Raw genomic sequence first — 17,469 nt, 5'->3', positions numbered from 1 at the left:
ACAGTCATCCATCCATCAAACAATGAAAAGAGTAAGGCCTGCCGGCATGCAAAAACTAACTTTGGCTTACCGAGCTGCGAGAGCGCTTTGTTGAAAGTTCGGTATACGTTCGCAGCATTGCCTGCGCCCGCGATAGAGGCAATCTGCACCGATGCTGAAGCATGATGAGGAGATCGTTCGCGGGAAAGTCCGCAAAGAAGACTTCCACAAAGCGGTTCCGGAACGCCCTGGATAAATTCTTGCGGCCTCCATACTGTCCCAAGCACGACGGATTCTGTGTTGCAAACAACTGGAAATCGCTGTGCGCCTTCACCGTAGTATTTGTCTCGGGTATGAACAGCTCTCTGTTGTCGTCCAGCAAACGGTTCAGACCTGAAACGCACGCAAGGGCAATATCAGCACCGCAGGCACGTTCACGCCGCGTTGCCCAACTGATCCAAGTCGGCTACTCTGACGGGTTGTAAAGACATCCTGAAAGAGAACTGACAGAGCGGCGCCGTGTAACAATGTACTTTGAGTGTTTCTGCTGCCTCCCATAGAGTGGTCCTCCACCTCACAATGCCGCGCTACGTTTTCCATATATACAATCTGGCAGGCACAGTGGTACGGTCCAGCTAATTAACGGCAGAGACGCACCTTCAAGAACCTCGCTTGGAGCGAGATTGAGTTCATCAATGACTACCCAGGAGCCTTCCCTAGCCGCCTTCACCAACGGGCCTTCCTCAAAGATGATGTTGCCTTTTTCGCCACAAACATATTGGCCCGTGTACTCTTGGACATCTGTGTGTTCATGATTATTGATGCGCAAGAACGCGTGTCCTGTTAGCTTCGCCAGGAAGCCCACCACGGTGGTTTTCCCAGCTGAGGTCGGCCCTTCCAGAAGGAGGGCGGACCGGCTGCCGGAGAGATGGCGCGCCAACGTCCGGAGCTGAGCTCGTACTGACGGGGTGACGACAAAATGCTTGTGAGCGTCGTTTACGTCGATGGGCAGCGGGCCTGCACGGACAGCGGCACCACGTACAGGTGGTGGGAGTTTTCGTGATGGTTCAAAGATCTGGTGCCCACGTGAGCGTAGCTGCGGAGAGAGTCTGGAGTTGAAGAGTCACGCGGCGTGCACCACGTAAGCATCCCTGTTTACGGAGTCGTGAACGGGTCACCACGCCACAGTCGTCTGGAGGTGCAGGGCCTGGTGGGACAACGGGACGGCGGCATGTTTCTCCGGCGCTAGATGGCATCCGGACGACTTCGTGGAGTGCCCGCCCGCATCCCAAGAAAAAACCTGTATACGTATGAAAGAATGCTGCTAGCGCGAACTGCGATAACGATCCCTGTATAGAGGATATTCAGACTCACCGGCTTTGATAAGGTAGCCCTCCACCTTCACGTACTCAACCTGACTACCGTCACTGGACATGACTAGTGTCACGTCTGCCTGGCCCGCGGAAGCCGCGTCACTTTCTTTGCACTTCGCCGGACGCGGCTCGCTGACCCCCAATATCGACTGCAACAGAGACTCCACTGCCTTCACGCTACTGGTTGATAGCGGAGTGGCGAATGCAGAAAGCACGCCGTCTCCCAGCGCCGCATGAAGCGGAGACGGCGACGTGGGCCTGCGTACGCAGGCGACGCAATGTTTCAGTGCGCGAACAAGCGTCCTGATCGAAAACGACGGAGGTCGCCCAGATCCATCCAAGATCTGGTACTCGGATGCAAGCTTTCGGAGTTGCAAGTAGACCTTTGCAAGTGAACGTGATGGCGGGTGAGGTGCCAGAGGAACCAGGTAGCTGTCGATCACTGTCACGACATCCTCGAGCAAGGTGAGCTCGTCGACGTAGAGCTCAGTGAACCGGTGGCGGAAATCCGATGGAAGCTCCTTCTTTCCCGTGGCCGCGCTAGTCGGTCCCTCTGCAACTCGTTCGTCACTCTTCAGTGCATCCTGGCGTCTCTTCAGCAACGCGGGAGACGTCCCAGCGGCGCTCGACATGCTGGCTAGGCGCGGTGGATTCATACACGCGAACAGTCGGAAGTTTGGATGTCGCTGGACTGGCGCGCGGCTACTGTCTTCGAGGACCAGAAAGGGTTCTGTGGGATCGTCAAGAATCCCAACAAGGCGCTGCAACACGTCAGCTGGTGCCAGGTTTATTTCATCTAGGAGAAGCCATTTGCCTGTACGGATAGCATCCACCAGTAGGCCTTCGCGTAGAACAAATCTAATAGGGGGCCTCACACCGGCTGTGCTACTTCCCCCCGAAGCATGCTTTGCAGTGCGCGAAGAGCCTGAGGTGTCGGTTGATAATGGAGTGCCCGCTCCGAGCCCCAGTGTGAGAAGGTAGGACGAGAGTGATCGTGGTGCCGGCGCACTTTCCTCCACGACTCGAGGATCTCGAAGCAACTGCTCGCACCTATTCGCCAACCTCTGCCACCGAATCGACAGCATAGCCGCGATGTTCTGTTTGCCAGCATTGCCGTCGAGGGCCGTACGGGCCGTCAGGGTCTCTATGGTGTTTCGCGCTTCTCTCTTGTCAGCATCCTGTCCGCTCTGCTGTAGACTGCTCCCTTTTTGCGGCTCATTTCTCAATCCGAATGCCGCCGGACCAACAAGTGTTGATCCGCCAGAATCGACGGAATCTTTCGCAGCCCTTGCGACAGCCAGTGACAATTCCAGGACCGCAATGAACGTCCTCCGTTGCAGGAGTTTCTGGCCGTTAATGAGTAGATGCGACAACTCCAGGTTCTGCGTCTCCTCCTTTTTGGTGTTGCCGGCACTGTGTGGTTCAGCATCATGCTGCCGCACGGTGCGTTTCTTTTTCCGCTTTTCTATGCCAGCGTCTTCTCCCACAGTCCTTGACGTAGTTGTGCTCCCGGCGTCACGATCGGGATCCGCTGCCCACAGTCGGGGCCCCCCATAAGTCTGCAAAAGGTACATGCACTCCTGCCAGACCTCTTTGATGTGCTTCGCCGGATCTTCTTCCGGTCTCCAGGACCCAATAAGATCTGCTGCCTCACTCTGCTCGCTGAAGTTGTAAACAACAACTTCAGCGCCGGTGAGGGAACCAACATGGGAAACCAGAGCAGTTTTTCCACATCCGGTGTCTCCCACTAGCAGGAGCGGCTCGCCGTGTGCCAAAGCACCGACGATGTGTTGGAGCACGCGAAGCTGCAACGATGTCGGGGAGAAGACAGACTTGCTGAGCCCAGCTTTGAAAAAGTTTCCATGCGACGCCGCGATGAGAGCCTTGCTCCCGCAACCTTTTGCTGGTGACGAGTCGGTCTCTGTTGGTCTCTTTGTGGGGCTCGGTAGTGACGACTGAAAATTTTCGGATCCCTGATCACCAATCTGCAGATACGATTGCTTAGTCGGTGTCGATGCAGTGAGACGAGTCAAGGTGTAAGGCCCAACAATGAGGTGGTCTCGCGTCGTCTGAACCGCTGGAATCTCCTCATCCAGCATGTACGCGACGAGGCGCCTGTCTATGTCCCAGACAGCGCCGAAACGTGCAGCCGCCTCGAGGCGATCCTGTGCGTTTCCTATGCATGAGAAAAGGGTGGCAACTGCTGCCCGAAGCACCCGTACTCGCACCGCCTCTGACAGATGTGGTCCAGAGAACGCAGCACTAGCCGGCGATGCGATGGCTTTTGCCTCGTTTTCCAGCCGGCGAGTGAGCTTGAGCAAGTCTCTTAGCTGTGGCAGCCGCCCTCCTGATGCGCGGTAAAACTCGCTAGCTTTTTGGCGTTCAGCCGCAATGTCGCAGGCATCTTGTGACGCGACCGTGGCCAGTGCGGCATCCGTAGAGCCGCAGCATGCTGCTTGAACAGCTGCAATGGTACGCGCGGCAATGGGCTTTACTGCTGAAAACGATTCTTCGATGATGCGAAGAATGTCGGTACGCGAAGGATGCGGGACGTATAAGGTAATCCAGGACCTCAACAAAGGAGGGGTCTCCGACGCCGACCGGAAAAGCCGCAGCATCGCCTCCACGTCGCTCGTGCAATCGCCTGCCGGAGGGCCGTCCGAAGCTGTGCCAGAAGCGGTCGGAACCCGAATACGGGAATCGCCTTTCTGCCCAAATGCAGCACAGCTTTGCACGGGCCCAACGCTGTCTGTGTCACTGCCGGCAGCAACCTCAGTAGAGAGGGCACGGCGCGAGCGCAGCGCGCGGAGAAACGCTGAATGCGCCCCGCCTCCTGTCACTTCCTGCGGCGTTATGGTGGCGAAGAGAGTAAAGCTGGGGTGCGCCTGAACAACACGATGCTGTTCATTGATCACCAAGCGTCCTTCTGTCGCCAAAGTTGCCGACAGCGCTAGCACATTCGTAGGGAGCCGCTGGACTTGCTGGAAGATGCACCAACGTCCCTCAGCCACGCAGCGAGTGAGCAAGCCATCCTGCCACGTGAACAGACTCCCTCCATCCCGGCTGCATACCCAGGAACCTGAGGCAAATGGACCACAAAGCAGACGCGAGCCGTTCAATATCTGGCGAGCACATGACGCGGCGCAACAGGTGCGACGTACCCCCACCCAAAGGCGCTGATTATTCTAGAAGATACGCTTCACTAGCAAAATTACGCGAGGCTATCCATGGGTTGTACCCGTCGCCCGATGTTTCTTTACCGGCGCCCTCTGCCTGGAAATCGCATCGGAGCTGCTCGGACGTAACATGGACACAGCTGCTGCTGCCGCTGCAACGGATGGCTCCGGCCCACTAAAGATCAACACCACAGTGCAGTCCAGAAGGTAAGGATCTTGCCCAGGAATTAGTACTATGGTTGTCTCTGGCCAAGCACGGCGGTCGGGTCATTCGAGGTGTCCCTCACCTCTCTCCCTTTTCCATACTCGGTTTCAGAGACACAGCGAAACGAGAGTCATTCGTTGCACAGCGTCAGCGTGTCGCGCTCGCCGGCACCATGCGGCACGGAAGATTCTTGCCAGGCGGGTATCATCTACCTCTAGGTTCGAGCACTTTGTGTCCCCGACCACTTACCGATGAGGGTTTTTGCATCCGTTTGATCGTCTAGGAAGAAGGAAATAGGCGGCTGTGTCTGCCCAAGCGCACGCGCCACCCAACGGATAAGGCCGGTTTTGCCCGATCCAGGCGGGCCGTGAAGGAGAATGGCAGGCCGCGCACGCCCTCGGACGTCATGCCCGGTCACGCAGCAGCAACGCAACCTGTCGACAAGTAGTCGAGCCGTGCGTGTTCGCACAAGGGGCAGGAAGGCGGTAGCCGGCGAACAAATGAGTGGCTTGTTAGCCAGCGCGTCTTGCACCGGAAGGGGCTTCGTCAGGTCCCCCCTGCCAGGCAGGGGCGACGCGGACGAGGCAGACGATGCGAAAGTATCCTCTAACGCGGAGCCTAACCCAGCCACGCGGCCGAAGCCTGCCGCGGCCAGAGCAGCCACCCGTCGAAGGGCGGGGAAGTGCGCAAGCGCGTGTCTCTCCAGAGAGGAGGACAGGAAAACCAAGGGGGAGAAAACGCAACCAAACAGTGCAGTTGACGGTTCAGTAGAACTCGGAGGGAAGACGCCACCAGTTCCAAAAAACAGCTCCGCCTCCCGGAAAAACTCAGCGTGCGCTCGTCCACAGGCCACGGCCTGGTGAACCTCGCACGAGGCGTCACTGGCATGGCCGTTACTGATCGACTGGCGGCAACCACCCTCCGTCTTCAAGATGGGGGCATCACTGGACGCCACAGAAGATATATCCTTCTTGCGTGCTTCTGATCTGCGTGGGAGCCCAGAGCTGCAGGTGGGCACGTTCCCCGTGTCCTTAACTTTGAGAAGCGCCAGCAGACACCGCGATGCCAGAAATGCGAGTAGCGGGTCGCAGGAACGAAGCAGCACCCGGCATATGTGAAGCAGAAGAGGCGACAGATGCAGTTGTGTCCTCACATTAGTGGCGGCGACTTCCTGTTCACGATTGCCCAGAGCAGTTCCTTGGCTCGTGGCCTCCGTTCCAATACTCGACCCTGGAGTGCAACGCTGGCTTCGAGCGCCGCTCACCAAAAGGAGGCGTCGAACTGCAACGAGACACTGTCTGGCCCAAAAATGCTCCTCTTCGGTCGAGAGAGCATCCATGCGTGAAGAAGCGCCTGAGGTATCTAGAGCGCGACTCCGTGCTGGCGCCGACTCTGCGGCTCTACCCGCGTCTTGTATGGCGCTGTCGCGCCGGTCCGGTCCGAACGAGCCGCATGCACGCAGCAGGATCCTGATTGCTTTTTCCGGATTGCTGATGGTATGTGACGTCGAGCAAGCAACTGGGAGCTTCTCTGCTGGCCCCGTGGAGGCGCCTGCTTCATGTCCAGCGGAAGCGTCTTGGTCCGCCGGCCGGTCAAACTGGACCAACAGTGTTCGTTCTAGAAAGTCGGATGCCACGGTGCAGAGAAGCCGGTCTGACAGCAGGCGAGCCGCTAGGATAAGGCGATAAGCTTGGCGCGAGTCTTGCAACCTCTCCTCGCCATCCAAAGAAGGAAAACGCACGGCTTCGGTTCTCGAGTCCCCGTTGGCTCCTCCATCTCTATCACAAGAGTTGCTGGACTCTCCGCGAGTCAGTGTGACGCCAGATGAGCATTGATTCGAGCCGTCCCCTGAGACCCGGCAACGTTTCTGGGGTCGCACGCTTTTCGAATTCTCGGCTGGAGCTGCATTCGTTGGGGCCAGCGGAAACGAAAAAAGTCCAGCATCGTCTCCTTGCTCAGACCTGACAGTGGGGGGCAACAGGAGCGAGGCAGCGACAACCGTGGACAGCTGCGGGCAGTAGCGCGCCGCCACCTCAGCTGTTACGGGACTGAGCAGAAGTTCACTCAAACAGATAAGGAACTCCTGTCCGATTTGAGGAATTGATAACGAAGACAGCGAAGAGCGGGTTGCAGGGTCTTCGCGCCCCTGCGGAGGAGAGGATGCAAGCGACTCGAGATGCTTCAATAGGTTCTCGAGCCGCATGCACCGACGGTAAGCGTGACGTTGGACACGTCTCGGCACGCTGGTAAAGCAGGACCCTCCTCGATTGGAGACTGACTCGGGTTCATGCGCCACAGATGAAGCTTCGGCTAACGAAGGGCGGCTCCTGGAGATCTCCGGAGAGGTCTGCCGTCCGCTGTCCCTGTCATCGCTCAAGACCAGTGGCGGCTCGCATTCACCTCCTTGGGTGGCTGGCGCCGATGCAGATGCCTTCTGTCGCTTGCACGGCAAGTCTGCAGCTGAACCGTGGTCCCCCTCCGAAACCCGCCGACTGTCCACCTTGCCATCTGGAGAAGAGTCACCATAGCCACTGCGTTGCTGCAGCCTGGCCGCTGGGTTACTTTCTCTCAGGCGCTCTGTCCGGAGTTGCTCTGAGACATTTTCGAGCAGTGCACGAACTAGAGGAAGAAGAGCTGCCCCAGCACCAGCGGCGGCGCGGATCTCTTCATCCGTCGCACCCGCAGCGCAGCTTGCCCCCTGAGGATGGGGTGCATGTCTCTTGCGAGACACCATGCCGGTGGCACGCTCCAGGATCGCGAGAAAGATCAGTCGACAGTGCAACGGAAAAATTAAAGAGACGCCTCGACGGTCGAGTGAGGCGTGTACCACCAAACCAGACCAGTGATAAGCGACAGACGAATAAAGTGGTACCACCAGTCTATCCGGTGTCGCGCGTCGACATCTGCGCTGCAGCACAGCAGTTTTGGAGCAGTTGAATCAACGTGAAACAAAAGTAGTGCGATCACAGGTGCAGGTGGTCCCGCAAGCGGAAGTCGTTCCGCGAAGGTACAGGCGGAAGAACAGTGAAGACAGCCGCGGTCCCGGGAAGAGCAGCGGCTGGTTTAAGACGAAACGTTTCGCAACAAGCGATACACCGAAGGTGTTCAAGATTTTGGAAGACGGAAGGAAAGGCCAAGCGCTTCCAACGGCTGCAGGTGTATCGCGCAGCACCCCTTCTGCGGGGAGGCAAAGGCGTTTCGACCTTACGCCGGAAGAAAAATAAGCAATAGAGAAACGTGGAAACTAAGTGGCTCAACAGAGGCAGACGACGCCAAATAGAGTAGCTCGGTTAGCCAGACGGGACAGCGTTCTGACTGGCCTCTTGAGTAACAGTATGGACGACGAGGGTAAAGAAGGCACCCTTGGAAAACAAATCGGAATACCTGATAGCGGTCAGACGGCGGAAGTCATTCGTCTCGCGTTCAAGTATGTCGATGCTGGACGGGCAGCTAAACGGAGAACGACAGCGATCCCGCAGTGTGGGGCAGCCAACTCTCACTGCACGGGGCTCTGCGTGTCCTGAGGCCTTACAGGTGCATTTGTCATGATCGCTAGGTGTACGCAGACATTAGAGGCGAGGCTGTGACAAGAGCAAGAAACTCTGGTAACCGAGACCCCGAGTTTAGTTCGTTTTTTTCGGCTCGCGGTGTTCAGCGTCCTCAACGGATGTGACAGTCGGTTGTTCACGCTAGCATGCATGCAGGTCTTCAAGGGTAACTACGAGACACGCCATTCTTCTCTTCGGTGTAATCTTCCGACTGCACAACCTGCAATTTCTTTTGAAACTGGCGGAGACAGTCTCTTGGCGTGTGCTGTAACCTAGGAGAGCCTCAGTGATTAGGTTCGCAGGAGATGAGTATCGTTCTCCTAGTTTCCGCTCTCAGCGGCGAGCAGAACGCATCCTTGTTATGCCAGATTAAGCGAAGGCGACGCTGGTGAGCGCATGGCTGAATCCAACTTGGCGTTCTGTGCCTAATATAACAACTGCTTCAATGCAGTTTCATCCGTGTGTCTCCTTCCCACCCCGATGGCAACTCTTGACCTCTCCTGAGCAATAAACTTGTAAGTCCTGTTCAGGCCGGAAAGTGAATTGGTCAACGGGCACGCAGGTGTATCTGCTATGCTTCTCTTTCTCTTCAAATTGACTGACTTTTCTAAAGGAAAATGTCTCCATATCACCTGAAGTTTACGCTCCCGTCGAATGGGGACTGCCTCGAAAGTTGGACAGAATCATGGCATGGTCCATATGAACCGCGCCCGTGTTGTAGAAGCTGCCCTACTCGTAGGGGGGAACAGCAAAAAAAAGATCGCGCCGTCCAATCGAATGTCGAGTGTCGCCTTCCCGGTCTGTTCGTCGCTGGGATGTACGCCCTCGTCGAGCCCCAGCGGACTCGAAAGGGAGGGCTGGCGTTTTTCTGGGCTTCCCAAGGCGCGGTCAACGGCGAAAGTGATGGCGAAACGACTGCATGTGATGGTGCTGGCGAACGACCGTCCTTGCGAACTGAAGAGGCACAATGTGGGTGCCACCGTTCTCAATCCGGATGTGACTCTTTCGAGGCAGTTGAGAGCGCTTTTTCGCCGCAAACAAATTGCCATGACCAGTTTGTTGCCGTCCACGATATCGGCACCGCAGACCTGGACGCGGGTATCCTAGATGTTCGCTGGTTACCGCGAGTGAAGACTCAGGTTCAAGGTCCCGAAGACGAGTCTGATGAAGGGGCAACTGAAAGCAAAGAGTGGCTTCGCCCTCTCGTCCAGGAAGCCAAGTTTTCTGTGGCGGACCATGAGGTGAGCACATTTTCGCAGGCAATCGGGCAGCATACTACATGCGGACGGGGTGAAGTGTCACTATTCCTGGAGCGAAAAGCTGCAAGTGGAAGCAGAAAGTTTTTCTCGTTGGCCCGCGTGTGCCAGAGTTGCACTCCGTGTCCGCGCTACGCATATCTAGCAGTTGGCTGTGCGAGCCAGAGCTATGCGTATCTCTGTGATGCATTCAGGAGGCAAACATGAAGTCGGAGGTTTCCGACAGGTGTTCGTCCGTGATTGCGGGCATTGGATCCGACAGGGCTCTTCATGTAGTCGAAGTTCATCTCGAGAACGGATATCACTCAAGTTTCAACGGAGGGTTTGATCCTCTACCCGCGACGCTAGGGTCTCAAGGTCATCCTGCACAGATATTCCCCGTTTCGCATGAGAGCCGCGTACCTGAGCGCGACGCACAGCTGCTTTCGAGCGGCCGCGGCGCGTCTCTTCCTTCATGCCGTTGCGCACGACTCGCGCGAATCCCGCTGCAGTCAGCTGATGCCGCGAAGCGCGTCCAGGGCGACGTGATTGGCCTCGGCATGGATAGCCTGGGAGAGGACGGAAGGTCAGTGTTTCAGTTCAAAGTGACATTTTGTTATGTCATCGGTTACACCTCGTGTGCATCGGCATAAGCGGCATCGCGGGAGAGACAGGTGCATTTTCACAGTCGTAGCTGCCGTCTTCTACGTTTCCAGCGCCCCTTCTGCATCTTTCTTCTGCAGGGTGTCCCCGCAGATGCATACAGCCTCGTGTTGGGTTTGCAGTGAGCTGTAAGGTGCGGTCGTGCAGAATGTGTCCAAGTAGTGCTAGGCAAAATAAATCCTAAAAGGTGGCCAGTACGCTGACTCTACCTCTCGAGTCTCACACTGTACTTGTCTCGACGACGCTGAGGTCCTCGAGGTTCGAGAGGAACGTCTAGGATTTCGCAGTTGCTTTATTTGAGGCTCAATAGCACATGCGTTGTGGAGCAGGCTCGTTGCGGCGTGTTGTTCTGACGGCCAGGTCAGCGTCGTCAAGGACTTGGAGTGCGTTCACCGTTCGTGGTAAGACTTACCTCACAGGATACAGAGGATTTGTTCGCTTGAGTGCATGCTAGTCCGTTTTCCCAGTGACATGCCTCATGGCACGCGTTTTGTGCAGCGTTCTTCTGGCGGCGTCTGATGTATGTTTACGAGCTCAACCCACTGCGGCCTGCTGGTTCTTCTCTGAAACTTCAGAAATCTTCTGCTACCGCTTCTGCTCGAGAGCCGATTTTTGACGCGGGCCTGAGCGTGAACTGTCTCTCGGCTTTCTGGCTTTTTCGTCCCTATGTCACCCAGCGGGAATTGCGTCGTGTCAATGCCTGCGCTCCAAGGGGCAAATTTGGAACGAGCAGCCCGTTCCCGCTCACCACGGTTGGATGCCTCCTCCAACGCTGATCTGTGTCTTGGCCTTTTTTTGTGCCCGCTTGCATAGCACTGAGGAGTGCTCCTCATGTTTGATGATGTCGCTTGCCTCAGGAAGGCACATGACGCAGAGACGTGGTGCGTGGTGTTCGACCCACACAGCGAGGGCGACATCCTAGCAACTGGTAAGCTCTCGTTTCCGTTAGAGTACACCGAAGTGTCGATTTGAGAAGAGCGAGAATGTATCGCAGTGGCCGGGAAAGGGGGCGATGCGGTGTATCCGGCTACCTATGTTTTCCCGTGCGTCCCACCACCTCACCAGGTAGTCTACGACACCAGATGAACCCTTTATTGGTTGTGCGTTCACGAGCGGTTTGCACCTAGTAACTCAGTTTATGAGTTACTGTCGGTTGTGTGACGCGGACAGTGCAGCGAGAGCACTAGTCGACGGGACTGCGTCGGACAGCTGAATGTGTTGGATCACAGTGCGACACAATGTTCGCTTTGGAGCTGGAATATGGACTTTTTGTTTCGGCGCTAGCTATAAATGCAGTTAAAATGTCTTGACCCAAACAACTGACGCGACGTACAGTTCGCGGCCGCACACTAGATGAGTCTGAATATATCAGTTCGATGAAAAAGTCCCCGTCCTCACAGACGTTGTCTGTGGCGCGGGTGTACGTCACGGCCAGCGTGGCCTGAGGGTTTGAAGTGATTAGCGACCCATGTCTGCTTTTCTGTCGTGTGGTAGGGAAGCTGTTTTCGTAATACCAGGTTGTTGTATGTCTATTCTTTCTCGCAGGAGCTGACGACTGTATGGTCCGTCTTTGGGACCTGAGGTCTGGAACGTCTGCGATGTCTGGCTGCAGTCAAGATGAAGATGAATCTTCATTCTTGTTAGCCGAAAATAAACGCAGTCACACCATGGGAGTAACTGCGATAGCGTTTTCTCCGTACGATTCGAATCTGGTGCTAACCGGAAGGTGCGTGCTTGCTTTCTGTTTCTGTCTGACAACGCTGACGGGTTCTCCGTCGTCACGGGCACCATAAGGATTTTGTGCAGCTGTTCGGTCGCGTGTAAGGGGTAATGAAGCAGCTGGAAATCGTGCAGCTGCATGTGCAAGCCCCGACCAATGCTACCAGCACTCACGTGCATCTGGGTGTGGTAACCGAACTGCACCTTCTGTGGGTTACAAAATGGAATGTATACTGTCACGAAAACAACATTTTTATGTGCGCTGTTGCCGCTGTATGTCTTGCAGCTACGACGAAAAGATTCGTGTCTTTGATCGCCGCCAGCTTCATTATCCTGTGAATTCCTTCTCTGTGTCGGGGGGAGTTTGGCGTCTCAAGTGGCACAGGGGAGGGTACCTGGACAAGGGCCTCATGCTTGTTGCTACATGTCACGGCGGAAGCGAACTATGGCGGATTGGAGACGCCCCCGCAGGTATGTTTTTCCAGTCAGGCATGCCGTATGAATTGGTTGTTCGAAGCTAATGATATTCATGCACCTTTCACGAATGGCTGTCTTTCGCGATACATCGGCTGCAGCTGTGACCACGAGGGTGTCGTAGATATATCGTCCTATTTATGTGTAGGTCATACATCGCAACCGCAAGCTTAACCGCCTTCTGGTGTTTATCATCAATAGTCGTTAACTGCGATAATCTTCGATGAGATGGTGATGCAGATATCCGCACTTGTTACGGGACCTATGTTTGATGTGCTGCAGACCTGAAGAGGCTCGGTGTTTTTTCGGGGCATGAGTCCATGACGTACGGCATCTGCGCCTTGTCAATGAAATACCTTCCGCAGCAGAGCCCAGCACTCGCATCAGCTGCGAATTGTCTACGACGTCGTGCTGTTCGACATCACTTCCCTTCTGGCATCCGCTCCTATCTTAGTGGGCATATATTTGTGTCGTGCAGCTTTTATGATCGACTGTTAGCAGTATGGTAGACAAAGGTGCGTCGAGTGGTACACGTAGTGCCGGCTGCGCCTCGGTTAGCCCACGTAATGACCTCATACTCTTCCGAGCTCCTAGCACTGGCACATATTTCTTCAGTGTTGGGCTCGGAGGTGGAAATGACGTGAAAGTCTCACTTTTCACTCAGACCCAGTTCACCAACACACAGACGTCTGATTCACTGTCGTGAGGGTGAAGAGTCGTCCCAGTGGCGCTCATGCTCTTGCAACAAGCGGAATATCTTAACAAGGCTATCGACGCATTTATGTGTAGTGTGTGGGGCCGAGAAGCCGTCGTCGTAGAGGTAACACAGTGGGCTCATTACTCCCGTGTTATTGAACAAGTTCCTCTTCCCAGACAGGGCCCATGCATTGAGACGTGCATAGTTTCACCAGCATGCGGCGCGCCCGCAAGATATCCAGATCGTGAGACCACAGATACACGTGTTGTCTGAGGTAGATCGTACGTTTTCCTCCTTACGTTCCGCCATCTGTTAGCCGTGTAAGTCTGGTATTCGACCCCCGAGATATCACAGTTGCCACGGGCAGATAACATGGTTTCTGATAGATGCTGCATGCCCCGTGCCGGCCCGTGCCAATACGCCGTGACGCGAAAAGGCTGCGGGTTACGCGCCCCGTTTTGAATTGTTGATATATCTCCAAAGAAAGAGATGCTTGCGGAGTAGAAGCAAGCGACTGCAATTCGCGATCAAATGCAACAGCTGTGACGCGTCCCGCTTCAACCTTCTTTGAACAAGTACTGACAAATCCCGAAGCCGAGGTAGAGACACGTAGTTGCATAGCTCTCCCACGACTGAGTTACTCGTATAGCAATTGCACAGTAGGCATTCCGCCCAATCGAGGGAGCATAGGTATTCCCTAATGGGTGGGTGGGTATTCTGTAACATGTGCCGGACTCGCGTACGTATTTCCATGTTGTATATTGGAAACAGGCAAGTGGTGCAACCGTCCTGTTCGTGTGTATTAAGCCCCCGCTGAAGCCTGCTGCCCCCTCAATATTAGCAAAAGACAAAAAGTGAAATGTTATAGGACAAAAGGTGATACATCCCCCCCATTGTTCAACAGAAAACAGTCTCAACAACGGAACTGTTAAGAGGTGCCCGCTTCGAAACTCGTGGTTTTGTTGCGACAGGCGTAGAGATACGGGAGGACAGCTTCACACCCCTGGTATGGTCCACGTGGTAAGTGTGCGACAGTGTGGTGGGGGAGGCGTGCGGCTGGGCAGGCTGCAGCCGTCAGAGGAGTATCTTACAGTCACCAAAGACCTAAGATGCGTGTCAGGATGGCGCTCATAAACGCCGTCATTTCGACGACGCTGAAATCTGTCTTGGCTCTGTAAATATCATACGTTGTCCGTCTGTCAGCAGCACTTGGGACGTACAGGACGACTGGAGACGCATTCGATGGTAATCCACGAGGGTGCCCGCTCGGCGCCCAGCTATGCTCTGATTGACCTAGCCAGAGAGAAGCGTGCGAGCACGTCTGGCCGTGCTCGGGGGGCCCCCTTCAAACGGATGGATGCCCGGCTTCCTAGAACAAACGTTATTTTGCCGTTTTTTATCCAAGGAGCATTGCTCGCGTGCAAGATAGTTTGTGTTTTGTTTGCCAATTGGGGCCTGTATTTGTGCTCCCTACCGGAGGAGACATCCACCGTCACAGTTTGGTACCGAGGCCGCTGAGGACACCAGTCGCCGACTAAAGCTGTTGGCCTCCATCGGTGCTCTATCGGTGATCTCCAGTGGATTTGTCTTCCGGGAGGACCCAACGTTTGTCGGCCTGTGGTCTATTGTGTTGACAAAATGTCCTGTCATGTCGGAGTTTACGGCCTTGCAGTGATGGGCCTCGGGCTCTCCCTAAATATCGCAAGCCGGGGATTCCGCGTCTGCGTGTCCAATCGTACGCCTGCCAAAATCGACAGAGCGCTAAAAAAGGCGGCTGAAGAAAACCTGGCGAAAAACATCGTTGGTGCGAGGACGCTCGATGAATTTGTGAGTTAATACCTCGGGGCCCTCATATGTGATGGAAACGAGATAGAGTCAGAGTGATTTGTTTGTCTTCTCTGGACCACTTGTTCAGGTGCACTGTCTGCAAAGGCCGAGACGCATATTAATGGTTATCGAGGTACGTACGTCATTGTTATTATCGGCTGTCATGACACTTTGAGCAACACGGGCGGCCGGGGCCGTGTGTGTTCCATTCAGGCAGGGGCGCCTGTCGAAACGCTTATAGACCTTTTGCTTCCCAAGCTCGACCAAGGCGACTGCCTGGTGGATGCGGGAAACGAATTTTTCGAGGTGTCTGTGAAAAGAGAACAAAGATGTGCTTCCAGAGGAGTCCTGTAAGTTTTTTTTTGTGCTCCCTCAGCGGCAGTGTTCAGCTCAGTCCACCTACGGCATGCCGTCTCCTCTGTTGTTTCCAGGTTCATGGACGTCGGGCTATGTGCTGGCGGCGACGGTGCCCGCTATGGGCCCCCTCTAACACCAGGAGGGAGTGAGGAGGCTTGGAAGCTCATGGAACCTGTTTTTGTTCAGCTGGCAGGGAGGATCGACCAGTCGAAGACCATTCCTCTTCCAGGTGCCCTTACATTCAGCGACGAGATGAAGCAGAACGCTTGCGTCACACATCTTGGTCCTTGTGGAGCTGGGCACTACGTCAAAATGGTTCATAATGGCATAATGTATGGTGACATGCAGCTGATTGCCGAGGTGAGGACAGTAGTGTGCACGCCGCTCTCCTTGTCCCTGGTACTTCAGATGTCGCTTTTTAATTGGTCTATTATCCGCAGGCATATCACCTGCTCAAGCACGCCTGCCGCTTGACCAACGACGAGCTTTACGCCACCTTTAAAAAGTGGAACGAAGGCGATCTTCGTTCCTACCTGCTTGGTATCACTGCAAACATCGTTCGCAAAAAAGACCCTTTTACCGGCGGTGAGCTGCTTTCGCCTTCCGCTGTGCTCAGTGTCCTCGATGCAAGCGAAAGCCAGCAAACCGGGCAATTTGTTCTGAGTATTGTTTGCCTGTGGATCTTCATGTCCTTGCAGGGTACCTCTTGGATTTCATAGTCGACGCCGCTGGATCACGAGGAACTGGTAAATGGGCCATGCAGCAGGCCGCCGAGCTGGGAATCGCTGTCCCAACAATCACGGCTGCCCTCGATATGCGATATATAAGTTCTAACATCGGCCTGCGCCAACGTATGAATGTTCTTTACTTCCAAACCTGGACATCAATGGACGACGCCAAAAATCCGCTGAGGGAAAAACAAATTGGTAAGTGCCCTGTAACAGCATTGACGAGAGTTTTGATAAACCGCCGTTTGCGAGTCACGCTTCCATAACCTGCGTGATTTGCTTGCGATTCTCGCAGAATCTATCAAAAAAGCTTTGGTCTGCGGAAGGATTTCCTGCTTCGCCCAAGGCATGCAGCTTCTGCGGGCTATCTCACTTGAGAAGGGCTGGGCTCTCAATCTCGCAGAGGCCTCCCGAATTTGGCAAGGTAGGACATACAGCCTATTTCGCATAGGTCGCGACGTCTTCGGCTAACTACACATCACTGATATCCAACAGGACGCAACTGACGATTGCGTGCTCCCTTGCCTTTTCAGCCGGCTGCGTCATCGAATGCGACTTCCTAAAAGTTATGCAACACGCCTTCTTGAGGAACCCCGACTTGGAGAATATTCTTCTCGATGAACAGTAAGTGCCGCGACCAAAGACCTGCCGGCCCCTACAGTGCGGTTTAGCAAAATATTGACAAACGCGTACTCTTTTTTCATACAGGATAAGTGGAATGGTTCAAAGACATCTTCCAGCCCTCCAAGACGTTGTCCATCTCTCCCTGGGAACTGGAGTTTCTCAGTCAGATGGGCCGTCCACAGTAGTAACCCTTCCCATTCCAGCTTTTTCAGCTTCCTACAACTACCTGGCCTCAAGTTGCGGTCTCCATCTTTCAATCAACCTGGTGCAAGCTCAGCGCGATTGTTTCGGTTCACATCACTTCAAGAGAACTGATAGAGAAGGGAAATTTCACGTGGAAAACTGGGCAGACTGATGTGGATTTGGTTTCCAGAGGCAAACGCGTGTGCTAGTGGCAAAGGCAAATAGCTAGAACGGATTAGTATCCACTTCTCGAGAGAGTGGCGAAATCAATTAGTCCTGGTAGCCGCCTCTATGCCTATTTAGTGGAGACGAGCGTTAAAGGCGACAGCTCTGTAGCTGCATTCCTCCGGCCCCTCCTCGGCCGCATGTCGGGGAACTGTGCTCATGTCCATGTCGCATTGATCGAAAGACTATGTCCATCAAATTCGACTCATCAATCAATTGTTTTTGCAACTAAATGAATACCAACGCCTTCAGCGAACACGTAGCGGTCACGCAAGACTTGAAACGATGATAGGAGCCCATACGCTGTCATAAGCAGGCGAAGATCCCATCATTGTATACCCTGATCACTTTTCAGACCCCTTCAAGAGTGGACGGTGCAAGCTTGAATCTCTTACGGTCTCCAATTGTGTTTATTCCTCGCGCGGGTATGAAGGGAGGAGCTCTGTCACCGTCACT

The 17,469-nt window shown here is 54.8% G+C and overlaps 3 protein-coding genes across 3 annotated transcripts in view; 2 read left to right on the top strand and 1 right to left on the bottom strand.

Annotated features, from left to right (window-relative positions):
* BESB_046180 (uncharacterized protein) overlaps positions 1-7,467 on the bottom strand; it is a gene marked incomplete at both ends in the record, with an annotated part of 34,326 nt that extends 26,859 nt beyond the window's left edge. The window contains 4 exons of the mRNA XM_029363069.1: positions 71-372; positions 637-996; positions 1,354-4,431; positions 4,983-7,467. Of these exons, the coding sequence (XP_029220435.1) occupies positions 71-372; positions 637-996; positions 1,354-4,431; positions 4,983-7,467 (6,225 nt within the window). The remainder of the gene's footprint in view (positions 1-70; positions 373-636; positions 997-1,353; positions 4,432-4,982) is intronic.
* Positions 7,468-9,096: 1,629 nt separating this feature from the next.
* BESB_046170 (WD domain, G-beta repeat-containing protein) lies at positions 9,097-12,881 on the top strand (the record flags this gene model as incomplete). The annotated part of the gene is made up of 7 exons (XM_029363068.1): positions 9,097-9,522; positions 9,732-10,102; positions 10,509-10,580; positions 11,037-11,107; positions 11,725-11,905; positions 12,185-12,369; positions 12,655-12,881. 7 exons carry the CDS (start codon positions 9,097-9,099, stop codon positions 12,879-12,881), a joined length of 1,533 nt encoding a protein of 510 aa, XP_029220434.1.
* A 1,826-nt stretch (positions 12,882-14,707) lies between these two features.
* Positions 14,708-16,960, top strand: BESB_046160 (6-phosphogluconate dehydrogenase; the record flags this gene model as incomplete). The annotated part of the gene is made up of 9 exons (XM_029363067.1): positions 14,708-14,896; positions 14,985-15,029; positions 15,110-15,246; positions 15,328-15,613; positions 15,694-15,838; positions 15,952-16,179; positions 16,277-16,405; positions 16,515-16,605; positions 16,690-16,960. The coding sequence occupies 9 exons, from the start codon at positions 14,708-14,710 to the stop codon at positions 16,958-16,960; spliced, it is 1,521 nt and encodes a 506-aa protein (XP_029220433.1).
* Between the last annotated feature and the right edge of the window lie 509 nt (positions 16,961-17,469).

This window comes from Besnoitia besnoiti, chromosome III (assembly GCF_002563875.1).
Source record: "Besnoitia besnoiti strain Bb-Ger1 chromosome III, whole genome shotgun sequence".
Lineage (NCBI taxonomy): Eukaryota > Apicomplexa > Conoidasida > Eucoccidiorida > Sarcocystidae > Besnoitia > Besnoitia besnoiti.
Note: the sequence above shows the minus strand (reverse complement) of the source record. Positions and strands in the feature narration are given on the sequence as shown.